The sequence below is a fragment of the Coregonus clupeaformis genome, chromosome 25 (genome assembly GCF_020615455.1).
Source record: "Coregonus clupeaformis isolate EN_2021a chromosome 25, ASM2061545v1, whole genome shotgun sequence".
NCBI lineage: Eukaryota > Metazoa > Chordata > Actinopteri > Salmoniformes > Salmonidae > Coregonus > Coregonus clupeaformis.
The window spans coordinates 7,089,819-7,113,776 of record NC_059216.1 but is presented as its reverse complement, the minus strand read 5'-3'; the positions used below and the strand labels follow the sequence as shown (position 1 = coordinate 7,113,776).

The following is a 23,958-nucleotide window of genomic DNA, read 5'->3' as shown; positions in this document are numbered from 1 at the left end:
TCCTGTCCAGTTTTGCGCCCCCTCTGGCTTGTGCGGTGGAGGAGATCTTTGTGGGCTATACTCAGCCTTGTCTCCGGGTAGTAACATCTGCTGATGTAAAAAGAGCTTTATATATATATTTGATTGATTATCCAATAACTTACTCAGTGTTACGCTCCTCTTCTCTCTATGTTCATGGTCAATTAACTATTTTATTCAATTAAATGTCAATAACATTATCATCAGTATGTGTCAATCCATGTCATGGTTTTTGTCATGCATTTTGTACTTTTGTGTAACTAAACTCAGCAAAAAAAGAAACGTCCCTTTTTCAGGACCATGTCTTTCAAAGATAATTTGTAAAAATCCAAATATCTTCATTGTAAAGGGTTTAAACTCTGTTTCCCATGCTTGTTCAATGAACCATAAACAATTAATGAACATGCACCTGTGGAACGGTCGTTAAGACACTAACAGCTTACAGACGGTAGGCAATTAAGGTCACAGTTATGAAAACTTAGGACACTAAAGAGGCCTTTCTACTGACTCTGAAAAACACCAAAAGAAAGATGCCCAGGGTCCCTGCTCATCTGCGTGAACGTGCCTTTGGCATGCTGCAAGGAGGCATGAGGACTGCAGATGTGGCCAGGGCAATAAATTGCAATGTCCGTACTGTGAGACGCTTAAGACAGCGCTACAGGGAGACAGGATGGACAGCTGATCGTCCTCGCGATGGCAGACCACGTGTAACAACACCTGCACAGGATCGGTACATCTGAATATCACACCTGTGGGACAGGTACAGGATGGCAACAACAACTGCCGAGTTACACCAGGAACGCACAATCCCTCCATCAGTGCTCAGACTGTCCACAATAGGCTGAGAGAGGCTGGACTGAGGGCTTGTAGGCCTGTTGTAAGGCAGGTCCTCACCAGACATCACCGGCAACAACGTCACCTATGGGCACAAACCTACCGTCGCTGGACCAGACAGGACTGGCAAAAAGTGCTCTTCACTGACGAGTCGCGGTTTTGTCTCACCAGGGGTGATGGTCGGATTTGCGTTTATCGTCGAAGGAATGAGCGTTACACAGAGGCCTGTACTCTGGAGCGGGATCGATTTGGAGGTGGAGGGTTCGTCATGGTCTGGGGTGGTGTGTCACAGCATTATCGGACTGAGCTTGTTGTCATTGCAGGCAATCTCAACTCTGCGTTACAGGGAAGACATCCTTCTCCCTCATGTGGTACCCTTCCTGCAGGCTCATCCTAAAATGACCCTCCAGCATGACAATGCCACCAGCCATACTGCTCGTTCTGTGCGTGATTTCCTGCAAGACAGGAAGGCCTGTGTTCTGCCATGACCAGCGACGAGCCCGGATCTCAATCCCATTGAGCACGTCTGGGACCTGTTGGATCGGAGGGTGAGGGCTAGGGCCATTCCCCCCAGAAATGTCCGGGAACTTGCAGGTGCCTTGGTGAAAGAGTGGGGTAACATCTCACAGCAAGAACTGGCAAATCTGGTGCAGTCCATGAGGAGGAGATGCACTGCAGTACTTAATGCAGCTGGTGGCCACACCAGATACTGACTGTTACCTTTGATTTTGACCCCCCCCTTTGTTCAGGGACACATTATTCAATTTCTGTTAGTCACATGTCTGTGGAACTTGTTCAGTTTGTCTCAGTTGAATCTTATGTTCATACAAATATTTACACACGTTAAGTTTGCTGAAAATAAACGCAGTTGACAGTGAGAGGACGTTTCTTTTTTTTTGCTGAGTTTAGTAGAATGTATCATAACTTTATACTCTTCTGTGATTTTAAATGTATACATGTATGATGTATCTGAAGCACACAGGTTTTTGGACAACAGGATGTTCCCTGTTCATTCCCTCTGTCACAAGTTTATCAGCTCCGGATCGTCAGCTGCCTTTGAAATCCTACATGCTGTTGCCAAGTTTAATGAAGTGCATTAGTCCATTTACTCATATATATATATATATATATATATATATATATATATATATATATATATATATATATATATATATGCGCATGCATACATACATACGCTACCAGTCAAAAGTTTGGACACTCCTACTCAGTCAAGGGTTTTTCTTTATTTTTTACTATTTTCTACATTGTAGAATAATAGTAAAGACTTCAAAACTATGAAATAACACATGGAATCATGTAGTAACCAGAAAAGTGTTGAACAAATCCAAATATTTTTTATTTGACATTCTTCAAAGTAGCCACCCTTTGCCTTGATGACAGCTTTGTGCACTCTTGGCATTCTCTCAACCAGCTTCATGAGGAATGCTTTTTCAACTGTCTTGAGTTCCCACATATGCTTAGCACTTGTTGGCTGCTTTTCCTTCACTCTGCGGTCTAACTCATCCCAAACCATCTCAACTGGGTTGAGGTCGGGTGATTGTGGAGGCCAGGTTATTTGATGCAGCACTCCATCACTCTCCTTGGTTAAATAGCCCTTACGGGGCGGCAGGTAGCTTAGTGGTTAAGAGCGTTGTACCAGTAACCGAAAGGTCGCTGGTTCTAATCCCCGAGCCGACTAGGTGGAAAATCTGTCGATGTGCCCTTGAGCAAGGCACTTAACCCTAATTGCTCCTGTAAGTCGCTCTGGATAAGAGCGTCTGCTAAATGACCAATTTATTTATTTATTTATTTATTTATTTATTATTTATTACACAGCCTGGCGGTGTGTTTTGGGTCATTGTCCTGTTGAAAAACAAATGATAGTCCCACTAAGCGCAAACCAGATGGGGTATCACTGCAGAATGCTGTGGTAGCCATGCTGGTTAAGTGTGCCTTGAATTCTAAATAAATCAGTGTCACCAGCAAAGCACCATCACACCACCTCCTCCATGCTTCACCGTGAATCCACACAGGCGGAGATAATCTCTTCACCTACTGTGTCTCACAAAGACACGGCAGTTGGAACCAAAAATTTCGAATTTGGACGCCTCAGACCAAAGGACAGATTTCCACCGGTCTAATGTCCATTGCTCATGTTTCTTGGCCCAAGCAAGTCTCTTCTTCTTATTGGTGTCCTTTAGTAGTGGTTTCTTTGCAGCAATTTTCATGCAGTCTCCTCTGAACAGTTGATGTTGAGATGTCTGTTACTTGAACTCTGTGAAACATTTATTTGGGCTGCAATCTGAGGTGCAGTTAACTCTAATGAACTTATCCTCTGCAGCAGAGGTAACTCTGGGTCTTCCTTTCCTGTGGCGGTCCTCATGAGAGCCAGTTTCATCATAGTGCTTGATGGTGTTTGCGACTTGAAGAAACGTTCAAAGTTCATGAAATTTCCGTATTGACTGACCTTCATGTTTTAAAGTAATGATGGACTGTCGTTTCTCTTTGCTTATTTGAGCTGCTCTTGACCTAATATGGACTTGGTATTTTACCAAATAGGGCTATCTTCTGTATACCACCCCTACTTTGTCACGACACAACTGATTGGCTCAAACGCATTAAGAAGGAAAGAAATTCCACAAATTAATTTTTAATAAGGCACACCAGTTAATTGAAATGCGTTCCAGGTGACTACCTCATGAAGCTGGTTGAGAGAATGCCAAGAGTGTGAAAGGCTGTCATCAAGGCAAAGGGTGGCTATTTGAAGAATCTCAAATATAAAATGTTTATATATTTAACACTTTTTTGGTTACTACATGATTCCAGATGTGTTATTTCATAGTGTTGATGTCTTCACTCTTATTCTACAATGTAGAAAATAGTAAAACATAAAGAAAAACCCTTGAATGAGTAGGTGTGTCCAAACTTTTGACTGGTACTGTGTATTTAAAGTTTTACAATATAAATAACTTTTTTTTTTGTTTTTGTTTTTTTTGTTTAGTTTTTAGTCACCAGTAGTTTCTGTGACCTCGCTTTATTGCTGTAAGAGGTTGAGAAGTTGCTAGGAGAGCTGGTGAATGTAATGCAGTTCATTTGTAAAACATGTACTTCAATAAAATACTTTTGTAGCCAGCATTGAAATCTGTATTGTGAAATAATCATGGGGAACATCAGGCTCTCACACAATGCATTCTCAGATGAAGTCTCAAAGAGCTTTCAATACTTGCCTTTCTAAAATATGCCAGAAGACAGGTTTTCAGGGACGCTTGCTTCCGTTCCCGAGTTTATTTGCATGTGGTGATGCTTTTCATATGAATTGGAGTATGTCTTCCTGTTATTGGACGTCATTTTAATTTACTAGCTAAAATCCCTGCATTCTCCCAAGGAGATCAATGTCAATAATAAGGGGTTGGAGCGGTACAGTACTCATGTAAACTACACACAGAGCCATACCCTGCCAATTAGACTGATAACACCCTTCCCCCTGTTGGAACAGCATAGGGGAGAAGTGTGTGTGTGTGTGTGTGTGACAACAATTCGATATGTTTGTATAATCTATGAATATGGATAAAGAATTATAATTCAAGACTACTGTTCTATTGCGCCTCAGAAAGTTAAGCAACCCAGGACACCCAAAAGTATGCTGCCTAGTGTTTGCCTGTATAATGTTGGCATCCATGCAGTATTTAATCTAGCTGTATTTATTAATCCATTAGACTATGTACTATAATAGGCTACATTTGTGTATACCCATCAGATAAATATTTAGCAAGGACTATCATTCTTTGTTTGGTACAGAGTTGATACTTCAGAACATTTCCAGCAATGTGCAGAGTGAGTGACTACACTTGGCGTCGTCATCAGGATGGCTGTATGTTGTACAGCATAAGTTGTCGGTGGAACCCAGCTCAGCCGGTCAAACCTGCATGGCCTTCATTCCTCGCTGAATGAAAATATTGTATGAACCTACCCCCAAAACACTATATAAAGAGCTGCTGCTCACTGAAGTCACACAGGCACAGCATAGGCATGGATGGCTCAGATGAAACCTCCACTCACGGTAAGATCACTTTTGAAAATGTATGCCTATTTAGTTTAGGGCCTACTATAGTAGGCCTATTAAAATCTGTGAAGGCAAGGCACTTAAGCCTAATTTCTCATGTAAGTGGTCCTGACTAAAATGTAAGAAATGTATGTTCAAACTGCTCTAAAAATATGAATTACTGGTGGTGTATTGCAGGCCTACAGTGATGGCTGTAAACTGAACACTATTATTTGTCTGTTGCATGTTGCAGACAGTGCTCTTTATGCCAGTTTGGACTGCGTGTGGCTACCTGAAGAAGTGATGCCTCCTTGTAGTTTGGTCTCTCTGGTGGAGTGGTTCTTAACAGTTCAACAGTTCTTTGCCAAAATTGTGAAATGTTTAGGACCACTTGATCAGGTGGACAAATACTTCCAAGGCAATAGATGGAGTAGCCTACACTGAGTATCATGAATCCTTGAGTATAGCCTAGGCTGATTAGATTATTAATTAAGAAGGGTGGATTAGACTGATTTCACACAATGTCTTTAACATGCCAGAAGTTTTGAGAAACGTGTTTTGTTTTATTTTTACAACATTGTAGCCTACATTTGTACACCAATGTTCACCTGTGTATTAACCTTATTTCAACAAAAAAACTATTAGAAATGAACAGTAAACATTTCACTCAAAAAGGTTTAAAAAACATAGACATTTCAAGTATTATATTATCAGCTATGTACAGTGTTTTAGCAATGTGCAAATAGTTGTAGTATGAAAAGTGGGGGAAGATAAATAAACAGATTAATATAGGTGGTATTTACAATGTTGTTTGTGCTCCACTCATGCCCTTTTCTCATGGCAACGGGACACAAATATTGCTGCTGTGATTGCACATTGTGGTATTTACCCTAACAGATATGGGAGTTTATCAATGTTGGATTTGTTTTCAAATTAGTTGTGGGTCTGTGTGATCTGTGGGCAATACAGTCTCTCTCTGTCTCTGTCTCTCTCCTCTCGTGTGCCCCCTTGTGTTATTAATGTAAATAGCCTCGTTGTAGCCAACTGTTTCTGAAGTCCAGACCAACAGCGCCTTGGGCATGGTCGCTGTCCGAGGAGCTGAAGGAAAGGGCAAATAGGATTCCAGCCAGTTTCACAAATGTTCCGGTGAAGGATAACCATCTTTGTTGTTTCAGAAGGAGAGTACAATGAATAGGCTATTGATAACAAAATAAAGCATTCTCGACAAAAATAATTCAATTTTACACCGCTAGGAATAATGATACCAATGTTTCTAAGGGAATAACATTTGCTTTGTTGTATTGATGTATGAATCATTCATTAAAGTGCCATCCAAAGATTATTCTCTGCATCTAAGACGCAGCTTTCTTTCCTGTGTTCTCAGCAGTGCGCCAACAATATGACCAATATTTGGTAAATGGTTCTCATGAAGCCCTGTGCACTGCGAAGCTTAGCAAGTTGGATAAGATATTGAGCAGTATTAATGATATGCCCAGAGCGATTTCCCTACATGCTCAAGGGCAGCAGATGTAGGGGTAGTAGTCCCATGGGATGTGGTCCTTGGAATTTCATCAGCGGTCCGGGGTGACCCGAACCTTCTCCAGTGGGGAACTGGGTGGCGGTCGGACATGGTAAATCATCTTTACTACGGAGAGTAATTATCGGTCTTCTGAAGCTCCAGTGAATCCTTCCAGTTAACAAGACTAAGCTGTGGTTGTGTCTGTGTATTAGTGTGTGTTTGGGTGAGCGTTTGTTTGTTGTGGGGTGGGAAAGGCGCATAACTGGGTCACATATAGAGTTTATTATGGGCATCCACACAACACTAATAAGCCAACTGCATCATTTAAGCCACCTTGATATCCCTCAGGTTAATCTTGCCTCTAAATAGGTTTTTATCTCAATGAGACACACCTGAATAAATAAAGGTTGAATAATATAGACTACCCAATTCTTACATTTGAATAAACCCAACCATGAGCACACATAATTGTGTATCGAATTGTATTCTGCTCTGGCATAATGATGAAATACAATCTTAAATCAAACTTGAAAACATTCACACCCACCAAACTATATAGATGCTTTAAAGAGACATCTTCAAAGGGCGTCGGGTACCAATGAGTTTATTATGGCGTTAATGACTGGCTGCTTATCTTAAACAAGGTCCTCTGTGCACCCCAGATAAGAGAACAGCCCTAGTGTCCTGTGTTCAGCTTTCAAAGCACACAAAATAGACATGATCTACTTTGAAATTGCAGTTCAAACGGCTCTGTATTTGAAAATGCTTTGAAAATAAGACATTATTGTCTTTCAAAGTTTTTTTACATATTAAAATTTGATCTGGAACTGGAAGGCAGCTAAGCCAATAGCCTACATATATTAGCCTCGTAATGAATAGCCGCAAGCCACATACACGTGAGCGCAAGAGCTGACTCTGTGTGCAGTGCACTGATCAATTCAGGGTTTTCCCTACAAAATAGTTTCATTTAAAAAAACGAGAGGATCTAACTAAGTTAAATGGGTCATGGCACAAGTTTAGTTTCACCAAAGATCTCACACCGGCTCATTGGGAAGCTGTTAGATTACGCAGTTCTCTAGTGCGTGTTTGCGTTGATAAATGAATGTTGGAGCCTCTAGCAAGTCGGCAGTAAGCGCAGCAAACGACTGACTGACAGGGGAATTGCGCGACTGGGCGGGCGAGTGAGTGAGTGAGCGAGCGAGAGGGGTGGAAAGAGGGAGAGGGGTGTGGGACTGCAAAAGGTGGTCCTCCTTAGGCACATGTGATTTCGTTTCGAGACCTGCGAGCTGAAAGACCAGGCATGAGTCCAAGGATGGGTAAAAAAGTACTATACCTGTGGATATAAAGGTTTCGATTACGGATGGATTGTATTGGTTTATTGTCTTGCTGGACTGCTGGCCATGCACGGGAGAGATCTATTTGCGCACACGCCGCAATTATTGGGCATTGAGTGGAGTGGTCATGGAGAGACAGTGAGCTCTCTCTGAGTCATTGTTGGATGTCCGGAATAGCTTTTGGATCGAAATCATGCGATGTTTTGGGGTCTATGAAAATATCTCCTGAAATGGAAATGAATATACAAATATAGATGTCAATTCTGTAACCCGGAGCCTGGAATATTACGCACATTTCCCTCATGGCTTTACCAAACTCCTCGGGCTCATCTGGAGCTGACAAGCCCAACCCCAGTCTCATCGATCTGGGTACATTCTTCGTGGACTCTGATATCATATTTGGATTTACCAGTCATCTTCTGAGGAGAAAAGCAAAGGTGAGTGAGTGCACTCTAAATAGCTGTAACATACTCAAACATAAAATGTAACCTAATACACACCCCTAACTACCTTGAAAATTAAAATGATAATAAATAAGTAAGTTGATAGACAAAGTGACCAGTAACGCTACAACCTGGCTTTACAGGTAGACTAAGCTACAAAGTCAATTGTCTTGCATCCTGTCCATCTCAACTTGACGGGCGTCCGCTATTTCAGGACCATGAACAGCTCCCCTGATTGTCAGATGCGCCTTATCAACCATGGCAACTTCATAGCGTGATCACTGGTTGGATTTCTCTTCTTCAAAATAATTTCAACAAACAGAAGAGAGTAGCAGGGTGGATGGTGCTTTGTGGTCCCAAACACTCATTGCTTTAATAAGCAATGTGGCTACTGCAATCGCAGCGCTCATTCGCTGTGCGCTCTCTCTCCTGTTCAGAAGGCACCTAGCAGTGATAGCCAAAAATTAAGACTCTAAATCAATGACCACAATGACTGACTTGATTGGTCATAGTTTCAGATAAAAACATAATTTCCTTATTTATGACAAAATAGTCTAAGTCAATTTTGTATTTGCCTTTTTGGGTGAATAACTTATGTTATGTTTCATGTGTAATTGCAAAATAAACGTTTGGCAGTATTAAATTGGCCTCATTCTGTTAACCCCATAAGGACGCCTATAATTTGCTACCAGTTGCGCTGCCAAGCGTGAACCCACTCAACCCAGTTGACGACACAGACAGACAAAGGGCTGCAACTGGGTCATGTGAGGGTAGAAGGATCCTCAAAACGAAGCACGAAGCCACTGTCGCTTACATCATCAACATCAAATATTTAAAGTTGATTAATAAAATATTTAACCTGGCCCCTTATTTCGGAAAATCCATCCTGCAATCTGTGTATTTACCAGATGATGGCGCCAAAGTAACAAGAACGGGACGCATTTGGCTGTAAAGCTCAGTAGGTGAGGCTCTGTACTGTGCCCATTGACTTGTCTGTGAAGCAATATCAAAAAATGTGTCTGCTTGTGTGAGAAGAGGATACAACCATTGACTACAACAATCTAAAATATGAATATTTCAAATAATAATGACATTAGGCTATAGAAATAACTCAGTCATCTGCCTACTATCATGCTATATAGGATGAGGTCTGATACCAACAGGCTCAGAGACCGTTTCTATCCACAAGCCATCAAACTGCTGAACACTTGAACTGGACTGACCACCTGCACTTACTCTCTGCACCTTTGCACACATGCATTCACTCACTCACTCACTCACTCACCAAAAGTAGTGCACTGGGCTTTTACAACTCCTGTTTTAGCGGACCAGTATAGCCGTCTGCAGCGTGGGGAAAAACATGTTATTTCACAAAAGTAATGCACTGGGTCTTTACTACTCCTGTATTCAGGGCTGGTCCTGACTATTCTGATACAAAAATATTGCCCCCCTGCAAAACTAGAATAGTCTCAGTAAGCAAAATGATGTTGAAAAGATGTCTATTTTCCAGACATTGAAAGGGAAGGGATTTATTTAATTGTAAATCAAAATGACTGTTAATGTTGTGGTTTTTTTACTACTCTCACCATTTTAGAATGTTGTCATTTTGACCGTGTCCCAGAATGCCAATCGCCTACTGTCAAACTGGGACACCCTGTTGGCCATTTGAATGCAGAAAAAATATTTCGGGTATTATGAAATACATGTTTTCTTAACAGAAATCAATTTTTCTAAATAGGATCAAATATTCAATTTCATTTTCCTCAAATCTGCTATCAGCTAGCTTGCTAGAAAAAGCTATCATAGCTGCACTTTACTTAGAAAGATATTACCTCACCAACATTACAAATCCTAGCTAGCTATATTCATAACCATACAGGTGTATGATGACTAAAAAAGTTTATTTTGCTGTATTTGACTGGTGACAATAAAACAGTCATTGAAATTGTTGAGGGGTAAGGTCTTTCTGGTTTCGTTCTACAAAATGTCCATTAGAGTGTAGTGTTGAGAATGTTGAGCTGATAGGCCTAGATGAAGTTCACTTTCTTTTATTTATAGGCTATACAATTACATAATCAATTATGATGATAATAATAATAATAATAATAATAATAATAATAATAATAATAATAATAATAATGATATTAATAAATGATCATTCTTAATGTTCCACAAAAATAGAATGTTTTAATACATTTCATTTGTATGAATAATTGAAGTTTATCTTTAAAATAGTGAAATTACTCATATACTCTCTAATTTATCCTTCCTTACAATAAAGAATTAAGTGTCCCACTTTAACACTCAATGTGTGCCAATTTGCCAATATCGACTGATAAAAATTGGTCTCAGCACAATTTGTGTTTGAAGAAGAGTCACCCCATCATGTGTTTAATATTTCTTAATTTTTTATTTTGTATAGTGTAGTAGAGTTATTAAGCTATTTAGAATGGTATCATGTTGGGCGTTAAAACAATGGGATGATTCTGTAAGGTGTTCTGGAAAACGATTTTTCAGAAAGTGTCCCACTTTACCAATACACCAATGTTAGATGTTAGATTACTTTTTTGACTGAATGTTGGTGGAGCCTGGCAGCAATGATTCTCTCCAACAACACCCTGGAGCGGCGCTGGGAATGGAAAAGCTAAATATTTTGGTCCCCTGCCATAGACAAAGTGGGCACTGCTTATCACAGGGCAGCATCAGCACTCACCTAAAAATCCCATATACCACTAAAATTCCCAAATCCCATATTCCATTCTCATTGTTTTTGGGCAGAATGATGTGAGGTTTTATGTGTTGTTGGAGGTGTGTCTTCGTCAGTTTAGCTCAGAAAAGCCCGCCCTCTTCAGTCTGCTGCCATAGGCGGCCGCCTAATCCTGCCTAATGAGCGGGCCAGCCTTGCCTGCATTAGCGACCGATGTAGCCCTCTGCAGCACAGGCAAAACAAATATCCACAAAAGAAGTGCACTGGGCCTTTACTAGTGCCCCTTTATTAGGGGACCGATACAGCCGTCTGCAGTGCGGGAAGAAATGTAGCATTCATGCTACACACACATCACAATTGCTGCTACCAGACTCTTATTTACAGTATATTGCTTATACTGCACAATTTAAACACTTGCACCCCAATCCCCTCTTTCTCTGATACATGTGTAAATATTGAACTATAAATTGTGCCTTCCTAAAATGTTTGCTAAAATAATAATAATATATAATATGCCATTTAGCAGACGCTTTTATCCAAAACGACTTACAGTCATGCGTGCATACATTTTTTGTGTATGGGTGGTCCCGGGGATCGAACCCACTACCTTGGCGTTACAAGCGCCGTGCTCTACCAGCTGAGCTACAGAGGACTACAATGTTTATTATATTCTACTGAGCCATTTACAATGGCCAATTTCAGCTTTATAAATATCTAGCCTAACAACTTATCAACCTAATACAACTACCACACATTGAACTACCCTGTCTGATCCATGCACCTACAGTTTTAAAGTGATTTTCTATTGCAGTGCCCAATCATGCGCCAAAAAGTTTCCAAAAAGTTGTCTTGTGAACCCCACCCACTTAAAAGACTTGATTCCCGCCCCCCGTGTGCACTCAGGACCAACACTTCCCTTCTCTCGTATTGTACTGTCATGGGACTGATCAAGTGCAGGACACAACCATGGTTATTAGTCTACTCTCTGTGGTAGCCAGCAGACGGTTTTGCTTTAGTCACAAATGCGTATGGACTAACACTTCAATTTACAACTATGCAGTTGAATGTATGTGAGAACTACGTCTAGTAGGTATACCCAGACCTAGGAGAATGAACTCATTTTGGGGAAATGCAACTCATGGACGGGACCCTGACAACCGCAGGTTTACTGTAAGTGTTTGTTTTTACGCATATAAAGTGTTTTACACATCAAGTTAAAGTGATCGGTTCCGATTTGCAATAACACCTGACCCAGCTACCTCTGCGGATTGGTAGTGCTCATGTCTACCTATTCATATTGACATTCATGCAGTTTGTCAAGGTATTCAACAAACAACTCCAGACAAGACGCACACCTGCGCTTGTGCGTCTACAAGTTTGAATCCACTGTATTTTCCTACCTAGAAACAATGAATCTATTTGAACTGACTTGCGTTTCTCTCCTGGTGAAGGTGGAAGGTTGTCCCAGCGGAGAGTCGCCGTTCCCTCTTGATCTGAATTCCAGGAAAATACTTCACTCATCGGAGTACGCGCGGTGTAACAGCCGGCCACCACCCGAGGGCGCTGGGTCGGTGACCGTCTCCGAGTCGGAGAGAAGGGACGGAAAAGGAAGCTTTTGCCAACAATGTCAAATGAATGTGACTGAGCTGAAGAGGCAAGCGCTGGCCTTGGCAGATCCAAGTTCACTAAAGGTTTGTGAATAAATGTTTAACTTTACTTTGAGTCTCAAGTGCTGGTTGTATTTGACCAATAATGCAAAGTAATACTTTTCATCAATTTTACACCAAGGCTACCTAGTTTATCAACCTGAATTGACACCACCATGACTCTGCTGATCTGTGCTGTTGGTTGATTTTTGTGAATATTGCAATGACATGGTAATAACCTTTTCTTTCCTCCCCCCACTTGAAATAAGTCCAGTGAGGTGGGTCTTATGTTTATTATGAGGCAGGTGGTAATGGGAGATGAGTGTGTGTTTGTTCACCTCATACTCTGTTGGCGTAAAACAGGGACAGGCTGCCTTGGTTTCACTCATGTACAGCAGGTGATATAGGGGCACAGATGGCATGCTAAGAATAAAGCTTGTTGCCACCCTCCTCCTAGTGTAGTTAGCAGTGTATGCATACAGTGTGATTCTGCAGGTTTCTGACAAAGTCAAGAGTCATGACCCATGCCCCAGCTTTGCCTTGTGGTCCTCATCACTGATGGGCACCTTTCTGATGGTTTTACGTTTGTACCCACTGCCCATGTGCCTATGATATAGTCCAGTGCGATGGGTACACAACGGCAGGGTGAGACATGGCTGTAAGACTTGTGAGGTCTGTATTCCCAGCATGTAGTAGCTGTGGCTATAACTCCCCATACCAACACACCTTATTATAGAGCTGCAGTTGTCCTCTGGCTAGGTGTAGAGATAATACATATCAAGTCCTTCTCCTCTGTGGATACTGGAGTCATGAGAGGCTGTGGGGTAATGACTCCGATTATAATGTCCCAGTCTTCCTGTGAAGTCTTATTTCTCTGCTCACGGCCACACGCTGTTCATGGATGTGAAAACTCAGCATCTGAAACTGAAAGGTCTTTGGAAGTGGCTCATTGTTTTGCTAAACAATGCTTATCTCTTTATATTGTTGTTGGGGAGAGGGGGTGGGGGGTGGGGGGGGTGGGGGGGAGAAAAATAGGCGAGCGGCGGAGTCTGAGGAGGAAGTTAAGTCCCAATTGACCTTCGCCATGCATTGAAAGTGTTCCTGTATGGCTCGCCCTACAATTCCCACCGCTGTTAAATATAGGCCCTCAGACTTTTTGTTGTTGTCACTTCTGCGTGAGTTTGCCCCAGGGTTTCTTCTCCTTTGTTGCCATGTTGGAGGGATGGTCTCATGCTTAGCTTGGATTACAAGCCCTCCAGCCTCCTCTGAACTCCCTCAACACCTCATTTCTTATGGGAACAGGGAGATAAGGGACGGGGAAAAACTTTTTTGAGGAATTTAACTTCTGTTTTTCTGTATGTGTGGTCAGTCTCTCTGTGGGGGTGGCCTAAATCATATCAGATCTCTATATATTGAAGCATCAGGTAAGTCCCCCCTCCCCCAACAGACATACTCTATCCCACCTGCCAGTCCTTCTCCATGGGAACTGAGTCCTCCCCTCTCAGTTACCTGTGTGGTCCTCTCCAGGTGTGGAGGGGTTGGAGGGTGGGATGGGGGCTGCCCCTTCCTTCTCCCATTATGCACATGTTGATGGCTAAATTGGGCCCTAATACTAAGGTGGTAAACAGCCAAGGCGTGGTGCTCTTAATGTGCTTGCCTCATGGTATCAATTTCTCCAGCTGCAGGAGAAAGGGCTCCATTGTCCTGTCGGGCCTATGCTGCCCACCTGGAGGCTCTGGACTGGATGTGGTTGTGGATGGATGGCTTTCACCTTTGGTGGAAGAGGGCTAGGTGATGTGTGGTGGAAAGATTGCTGTACTGGGTTGTTGGTGCTCCTGGCGTCAGAGCTACAGAGTTCTGCTGTACCTGTCATGGTGGATGGGTGCCATCTGAGTTTACCTTGGGAAAGTGAGAGCGTAGGCTGTTTATGTGAGGGCTTTCCCCTCTCCCTACCCTATCCTCCTGCCGTCCCGTTTTTGTGATGAGGAAGTCAGCGTGCCCCATAGACAATCTCCCCCCCCTCTGCTTCCAGTAGACTTATTTTTTTGAGTACAGTAGCAGTAACAGCCAACAGATAAATTCAAGGAAGACAGGTTTGGGTTGAATGAGTGTGCTATGCTGAATCCCTAGGCAGGGGCTGGCTTGGGAGTCTTCACTGGGAAATACACAGACACAGTGAACTGCCTCAGAAGTGGATTTTGTGTTATCCTGTTTGTCTTTCAAAGAATCCTCTCAGGTCAGTCTAATGTTGTTATGACTCATTGGGGAACTTGGAGAGCTCCTGTTCTCACTAGTGTCTCTATGCTCTGGGCCACTGGCTCAGTGTCAACCTGAAGGAGCTCAGAGTAGCAGCAGCCAGCAGACACTACAGCTGGACTGGGAGGGAGACGGTTGCTGCAGTGCTGTGAGGTGTTGTCAAGGGAAACGCAGGGTCAGCATTAGAACAATGAAGGTGACAGATTATTTTCTTTATGGTCTGCTGCAGCTTGCACATCCAGTGACAGCAATTAGTATTTTTTCACGCTCGTCGACTTTAAGTACCTGTCTCATTTTCAGAGGAGCAGTTCCCGTGTCCCCCACGTCTTTTGTTTTAATATTTATAGCTGGCATGTGCTTTGTCTGACATCACCAATACCACTTCACCTCACTTAATGCAGCCAATCACGTAATACCTACTAATCTTAATACAATATGTCAAGTCTCAACTTAGAGTAATACTAAAGCTTAACTCTGTCATGATGGAGTTTTGTCCTTGAGGTAAGACCCTGCTCTAAAGTAAAATACAGTGACTTGGACATACATTAACCAGACATTGTTAGACAGCAGAGCATTAAAGAAGCCCTGGGAGAATGGGTTTTGCTTAAGAGGCAGCTGAAGTGGAGACACTCTGAGTTTCTGCAGAATTGATTCTCACCCCCAATCAAAGGCATTCACCCGGTTAATGTACAGTATTTGATTCATATCATTAAAAACTAACAAGCAACTTCAATGGTAAATGGCAGACAGTCTGGATGACTACAGCAGAAATTACACACTATATTTCATGTGGCTGGACATGATGACAAGGTGAGGTATAATAGGGGGAAAGATGATCACTTAAAGGCTAACCTCAGGTTCAAAGCACTAAATAACCCTCTCCCGTAATCAGAGTATCTGTCAACATTCAACATGCCTATAGAAAGACCATACCTGTACACCTGGCTCAGATCCACCCGCACTTAATGAACAATACCCCCCTCCTACACTCCTTCAGATGGTTTCTGCCCTGAAAGGGTTACTCAATATTTTGGCCGTGCCATGTGATGGATTGGGAGGAGGAAGGTTTGTTTTGTCTGCACTGTCAGCCATCTCATGAAAAGTTAAGGAGCTGTCAGTGACAACAATGGGCCATTGGGTTTCTATAGGCCCTCAGCCATGGCCAGGCAGCAGCATCTGAAGCCCCTGGTCTAGACATGCTGACAGTTACTTGATATGGTGGTTGAAATGAGTATTCTCCCTCCCTATCTCTGACTATCACCCAAACCTTGAAAGAGAAGAAATGGCTCAGCGAAGGAAAACCAGCCAGGCTATTGTTTGTTAGGTATACAAGCTGGTGTATCGACACTCTGCTTTCAAAGCATGCATCCTTGAAGCACCTTGTGAAGCAAAGTTTATAGTTGATGAAACACATTGTACAAAGAAAGAATGTCCCTTAGAAACGTTCCTTCATGTTTTCCTTCTACTTTGTTTGTATTCTCACTGCGTTCAATGTAAGAGCATTGTAAGTTAACCAATATATTCATTGGTAGAAAGTTTTTGATTCCAGTCGCTTCCATTGTGCATGTTTAGAAATGTGTCTTTGTGTGTGTGTGTGTGTGTGTGTGTGTGTACTGTATGTCTTTGTTTTTGGTACAGCCAGAGCCAGTACCAGTGTGAGTTTATGCAGGGTTGTTCTGATGGCTGGAAGAGATAAATAGATATTGTGTTATGACTGCATCAAGGGTACAGGTCAGTCAAACAAGCACCATAGCCTACACCCACACATACAGTGCCTTGGGAAAGTATTCAGACCCCTTGGCTTTTTCCACATTCTGTTACGTTACAGCTTTATTCTAAAATGGATTAAATAAAAAAAATGCCCTCATCAATCTACACACAATACCCCATAATGACAAAGTGAAAATAGGTTTTTAGAAAGTTTAGCAAATGTATAAAAAATTAAAAACAGAAATACCTTATTTACATAAGTAAGTATTGCTATGAGACTCGAAATTGCACTCAGGTGCATCCTGTTTCCATTGATCATCCTTGAGATGTTTCTACAACTTGATTAGAGTCCACCTGTAGTAAATTCAATTGATTGGACATGATTTGGAAAGGCACACACAGTGCATGTCAGAGCAAAAACCAAGCCATGAGGTCGAAGGAACTGTCCGTAGAACTCTGAGACAGGATTGTGTCGAGGCATTTCTGCAGCATTGAAGGTCCCCAAGAACACAGTGGCCTCCATCATTCTTAAATGGAAGAAGTTTAAAACCACCAAGACTCTTCCTAGAGCTGGCTGCCCGGCCAAACTGACCAATCGGGGAGAAGGGCCTTGGTCAGGGATTATGTCCAAATTAGAGATTTTTGTGAGACGCGGTGTAGGTGAATGGATGATCTCCGCATGTGTAGTTCCCACCGTAAAGCATGGAGGAGGAGGTGTTATGGTGTGGGGGTTCTTTGCTGGTGACACTCTCTGTGATTTATTTACAATTCAATGTACACTTAACCAGCATGGCTACCACAGCCTTATGCAGCGATACGCCATCCCATCTAGTTTGGGCTTAGTGGGACTATCATTTGTTTTTCAACAGGACAATGACCCAACTCACCTCCAGGCTGTGTAAGGGCTATTTTACCAAGAAGGAGAGTGATGGAGTGCTGCATCAGATGACCTGGCCTCCACAATCCCCTGACCTCAACCCAATTGAGATGGTTTGGGATGAGTCGGACCGCAGAGTGAAGGAAAAGCAGCCAACAAGTGCTCAGCATATGTGGGAACTCCTTCAAGACTGTTGGAAAAGCATTCCAGGTGAAGCTGGTTGAGAGAATGCCAAGAGTGTGCAAAGCTGTCATCAAGGCAAAGGGCAGCTATTTGAAGAATCTCAAATATAAAATATATGTTGTTTTGTTTAACAATTTTTTGGTTTCTACATGATTCCATATGTGTTATTTCATAGTTTTGATGTCTACACTATTATTCTACAATGTAGAAAATAGTAAAAATAAAGAAAAACCCTTGAATGAGTAGATGTGTCCAAACTTTTGACGGGTACTGTATTTTGCTACTTGTAAGCTACTGTCTGTCATTTGCTGATCCGTCATCAGTATTGTGAAATTATTCTAATGTTATGGAAATATTTTAATGGAGAAAGCTGATCCGAGAGCAGCGCTCCCTTTCTTTCGATCTTATCAGTATCGACACATGTTCCAACGATGCACTTAGCGACCGTTCTCTCTGCGTAGTGTTTTGGGAAAAGCATGTTAGGAAAGATGCATCGTTAAACACTCGTAAGTTCCTTCGCAATCGGGAAACCTGGCTCTGGTCAAATAAAACCCATAGGACCAATGTACAGGTGTGTGAGATTGCTTGGTCAATGTTTGACTTGAGAATGTGCATGTAATATATTTGTAACATTGTCATGCAATTTCTCACCTTCTTGGATTTCTTTTTTTAATTTAATTTAATCTTTATTTACATTTTACATTTACATTTAAGTCATTTAGCAGACGCTCTTATCCAGAGCGACTTACAGGAGCAATTAGGGTTAAGTGCCTTGCTCAAGGGCACATCGACAGATTTTTCACCTAGTCGGCTTGGGGATTAGAACCAGCGACCTTTCGGTTACTGGCACAACGCTCTTAACCACTAAGCTACCTGCCGCCCCAGGTAAGCCAGTTGAGAACAAGTTCTCATTTACAACTGCGACCTGGCCAAGATAAAGCAAAGCAGTGCGATAAAAACAACAACACAGAGTTACATATGGGGTAAACATAACATAAAGTCAAAAATACAACAGAAAATATATATACAGTGTGTGCGAATGTAGTAAGTTATGGAGGTAAGGCAATAAATAGGCCATAGTGCAAAATAGTTACAATTTCGTATTAACACTGGAATGATAGATGTGAAAAAGATGATGTGCAAATAGAGATACTGGGGTGAAAATTAGCAAAATAAATAACAATATGGGGATGAGGTAGTTGGGTGGGCTAATTTCAGAATGGCTGTGTACAGGTACAGTGATCGGTAAGCTACTCTGACAACTGACGCTTCAAGTTAGTGAGGGAGATAAGAGTCTCCAGCTTCAGAGATTTTTGCAGTTCGTTCCAGTCATTGGCAGCAGAGAACTGGAAGGAATGGCGGCCAAAGGAGGTGTTGGCTTTGGGGATGACCAGTGAGATATACCTGCTGGAGTGCAGACTACGGGTGGGTGTTGCTATGGTGACCAGTGAGCTAAGATAAGACAGGGATTTGCCTAGTAGTGATTTATAGATGACCTGGAGCCAGTGGGTTTGGCAACGAATATGTAGTGAGGGCCAGCCAACAAGAGCGTACAGGTCACAATGGTGGGTAGTATATGGGGCTTTGGTGACAAAACGGATGGCACTGTGATAGACTACATCCAATTTGCTGAGTAGAGTGTTGGAGGCTATTTTATAAATGACATCGCCGAAGTCAAGGATTGGTAGGATAGTCAGTTTTACGAGGGCATGTTTGGCAGCATGAGTGAAGGAGGCTTTGTTGCGAAATAGGAAGCCGATTCTAGATCTAACTTTTGATTGGAGATGCTTAATGTGAGTCTGGAAGGAGAGTTTACAGTCTAACCAGACACCTAGGTATTTGTAGTTGTCCACATAGTCTAGGTCACATACCCGCCGAGAGTAGTGATTCTAGTTGGGTGGGCGGGTGCAAGCAGCGTTCGGTTGAAGAGCATGCATTTAGTTTTACTAGTGTTTAAGAGCAGTTGGAGGCTACGGAAGGAGTGTTGTATGGCGTTGAAGCTCGTTTGGAAGTTTGTTAACACAGTGTCCAATGAAGGGCCAGATGTATACAAAATGGTGTCGTCCGCATAGAGGTGGATCCGAGCGTCACCAGCAGCAAGAGCGACATCATTGATATACACAGAGAATAGAGTCGGCCCGAGAATTGAACCCTGTGGCACCCCCATAGAGACTGCCAGAGGTCCAGACAACAGGCCCTCCGATTTGACACATTGAACTCTATCTGAGAAGTAGTTCTCTGTAGCTCAATTGGTAAAGCGTGGCGCTTGTAACGCCAGGGTAGTGGGTTCGATCCCCGGGACCACCCATACGTAAAAATGTATGCACACATGACTGTAAGTTGCTTTGGATAAAAACGTCTGCTAAATGGCATATTATATTATTATTATTATTATAGTTGGTGAACCAGGCGAGGCAGTAATTTGAGAAACCAAAGCTATATAGTCTGCCAATAAGAATGCGGTGGTTGACTGAGTCGAAAGCCTTGGCCAGGTCGATGATGACGGCTGCGCAGTACTCTCTTTTATCGATCGCGGTTATAATATCATTTAGGACCTTGAGCTTGGCTGAGGTGCACCCCATGACCAGCTCGGACACTGGATTCCATAGCGGAAAAGGTACGGTGGGATTCGAAATGGTCGGTGATCTGTTTTAACTTGGCTTTCAAATACTTTCGAAGGGCAGGATGGATATAGGTCTATAACAGTTTGGATCTAGAGTGTCACCCCCTTTGAAGAGGGGGATGACCGTGGCAGCTTTCCAATCTCTGGGGATCTCAGACGTTACAAATCAGAGGTTGAACAGGCAAGTAATAGGGGTTGCGACAATTCCGGCAGCTAATTTTAGAAAGAAAGGGTCCAGATTGTCTAGCCCAGCTGATTTGTAGGGGTCCAGATTTTTCAGCTCTTTCAGAACATCAGCTGTCTAAATTTGTGTGAAGGAGAAGCGGGGGGGCATGGGCAAGTTGCAGCGGAGGGTGCAGAGCTGGTGGCCGGGGTAGTGGTAGCCAGGTGGAAAGCATGGCCAGCCGTAGCAAAATGCTTGTTGAAATTCTCGATTATTGTAGATTTATCGGTGGTGAGTGTTTCCTAACCTCAGTGCAGTGGGCAGTTGGGAGGAGGTGCTCTTATTCTCCATGGACTTTACAGTGTTCCAAAACTTTTGGGAGTTAGTGCTACAGGATGCATATTTCTGTTTGAAAAAGCTAGCCTTTGCTTTCCTAACTGATTGTGTATATTGGTTCCTGACTTCCCTGAAAAGTTGCATATCGCGGGGGCTGTTCGATGCTAATGCAGTATGCCACAGGATGTTTTTGTGCTGGTCAAGGGCAGTTAAGTCTGAAGAGAACCAGGTGCTATATCTGTTCTTAGTTCTGAATTTTTTGAATGGGGCATGTTTATTTAAGATTGAGAGGAAAGCACTTTTAAAGAACAACCAGGCATCCTCTACTGATGGAATGAGGTCAATATCCATCCAGGATACCCGGGCCGGGTCAATTAGAAAGGCCTGCTCGCTAAAGTGTTTTAGGGAGCGTTTGACAGTGATGAGGGTTGGTCGTTTGACCGTGGACCCATTATGGACGCAGGCAATAAGGCAGTGATCGCTGAGATCCTGGTTGAAGACAGCGGAGGTGTATTTAGAGGGTAAATTTGTCAGGATGATATCTATGAGGGTGCCCATGTTTACAGATTTAGGGTTGTACCTGGTAGGTTCGTTGATAATTTGTGTGAGATTGAGGGCATCTAGTTTAGATTGTAGGTTGGTCGGGGTGTTAAGCATATCCCAGTTTAGGTCACCAAGCAGTACGAACTCTGAGGATAGATGGAGGGCAATCAGTTCACATATGGTGTCCAGGGCACAGCTCGGGGCTGAGGGGGTCTGTAGCAAGTGGCAACAGTGAGAGACTTATTTCTGGAAAGGTGGATTTTTAGAAGTGGAAGCTCAAACTGTTTGGGCACAGACCTGGATATATTTAGTCAGCCACCAATTGTGCAAGTTCTCCCACTTAAAAAGATGAGAGAGGCCTGTAATTTTCATCATAGGTACACGTCAACTATGACAGACAAATTGAGGAAAAAAAATCCAGTAAATCACATTGTAGGATTTTTAATGAATTTATTTGCAAATTATGGTGGAAAATAAGTATTTGGTCAATAACAAAAGTTTCTCAATACTTTGTTATATACCCTTTGTTGGCAATCACACAGGTCAAACGTTTTCTGTAAGTCTTCACAAGGTTTTCACACACTGTTGCTGGTATTAAGATTGAATCATACTACACTGGCTCTGACGCTCGTCGGATGTGGCAGGGCTTGAAAACTATTACAGACTACAAAGGGAAGCACAGCCGCGAGCTGCCCAGTGACACAAGCCTACCAGACGAGCTAAACCACTTCTATGCTCGCTTCGAGGCAAGCAACACTGAAGCATGCATGAGAGCACCAGCTGTTCCGGACGACTATGTGATCACGCTCTCCGTAGCCGATGTGAGTAAGACTTTTAAGCAGGTCAACATTCACAAGGCCGCAGGGCCAGACGGATTACCAGGACGTGTACTCCGAGCATGTGCTGACCAACTGGCAAGTGTCTTCACTGACATTTTCAACATGTCCCTGACTGAGTCTGTAATACCAACATGTTTCAAGCAGACCACCATAGTCCCCGTGCCCAAGAACTCTAAGATAACCTGCCTAAATGACTACCGACCCGTGGCACTGACGTCTGTAGCCATGAAGTGCTTTGAAAGACTGGTCATGGCTCACATCAACAGCATAATCCCAGAAACCCTAGACCCACTCCAATTTGCATACCGCCCCAACAGATCCACAGATGATGCAATCTCTATCGCACTCCACACTGCCCTTTCCCACCTGGACAAGAGGAACACCTACGTGAGAATGCTATTCATTGACTACAGCTCAGCATTCAACACCATAGTGCCCTCAAAGCTCATCACTAAGCTAAGGATCCTGGGACTAAACACCTCCCTCTGCAACTGGATCCTGGACTTCCTGACGGGCCGCCCCAGGTGGTAAGGGTAGGCAACAACACATCTGCCACACTGATCCTCAACACGGGGGCCCCTCAGGGGTGCGTGCTCAGTCCCCTCCTGTACTCTCTGTTCACCCATGACTGCATGGCCAGGCACGACTCCAACACCATCATTAAGTTTGCCGACGACACAACAGTGGTAGGCCTGATCACCGACAACGATGAGACAGCCTATAGGGAGGAGGTCAGAGATCTGGCCGTGTGGTGCCAGGACAACAACCTCTCCCTCAACGTGACCAAGACAAAGGAGATGATTGTGGACTACAGGAAAAAAAAGAGGACTGAGCACGCCCCCATTCTCATCGACGGGGCTGTAGTGGAACAGGTTGAGAGCTTCAAGTTCCTTGGTGTCCACATCACCAACGAACTATCATGGTCCAAACACACCAAGACAGTCGTGAAGAGGGCACGACAAAGCCTATTCCCCCTCAGGAGACTAAAAAGATTTGGCATGGGTCCTCAGATCCTCAAAAAATTCTACAGCTGCACCATCGAGAGCATCCTGACTGGTTGCATCACCGCCTGGTATGGCAACTGCTTGGCCTCTGACCGCAAGGCACTACAGAGGGTAGTGCGTACGGCCCAGTACATCACAGGGGCAAAGCTCCCTGCCATCCAGGACCTCTATACCAGGCGGTGTCAGAGGAAGGCCCTCAAAATTGTCAAAGACTCCAGTCACCCTAGTCATAGACTGTTCTCTCTGCTACCGCACGGCAAGCGGTACCGGAGTGCCAAGTCTAGGTCCAAAAGACTTCTCAACAGCTTCTACCCCCAAGCCATAAGACTCCTGAACAGCTAATCATGGCTACCCGGACTATTTGCACTGCCCCCCACCCCATACTTTTACGCTGCTGCTACTCTGTTAAGTATTTATGCATAGTCACTTTAACTCTACCCACATGTACATATTACCTCAACTACCTCAACTAGCCGGTGCCCCCGCACATTGACTATGCAACGGTACCCCCCTGTATATATAGCCTCCCTACTGTCACTTTATTCTATTGTATATATAGCCTCCCTACTGTCACTTTATTTTTACTTCTGCTCTTTTTTTCTCAACACTTTTTTGTTGTTGTTTTATTCTTACTTTTTTGTTTAAAATAAATGCACTGTTGGTTAAGGGCTGTAAGTAAGCATTTCACTGTAATGTCTGCACCTGTTGTATTCGGCGCATGTGACCAATAAAATTTGATTTGATTTGATTTTTGATTTGATTTTGGTCCATTCCTCCATGCAGATCTCCTCTAGAGCAGTGATGTTTTGGGGCTGTCGCTGGGCAACACGGACTTTCAACTCCCTCCAAAGATTTTCTATGGGGTTGAGATCTGGAGACTG

At 43.1% G+C, this 23,958-nt stretch overlaps 1 protein-coding gene across 3 annotated transcripts in view; it reads left to right on the top strand.

Annotated features, from left to right (window-relative positions):
• Positions 1–7,682: 7,682 nt before the first annotated feature.
• The window catches only part of kif26ab (kinesin family member 26Ab), a 118,101-nt gene continuing 101,825 nt past the window's right edge, over positions 7,683–23,958 (top strand). For 2 of the 3 annotated variants that reach the window (XM_045207481.1, XM_041847707.2), the window contains exons 1-2: positions 7,683–8,184; positions 12,349–12,588. In XM_045207481.1, the coding sequence (XP_045063416.1) occupies positions 8,050–8,184; positions 12,349–12,588 (375 nt within the window). In that variant the 5' untranslated portion in view covers positions 7,683–8,049. Of the gene's footprint in view, positions 8,185–11,819; positions 12,068–12,348; positions 12,589–23,958 lie in introns of those variants that run through there. The other variant, XM_045207482.1, reaches the window with a different exon arrangement.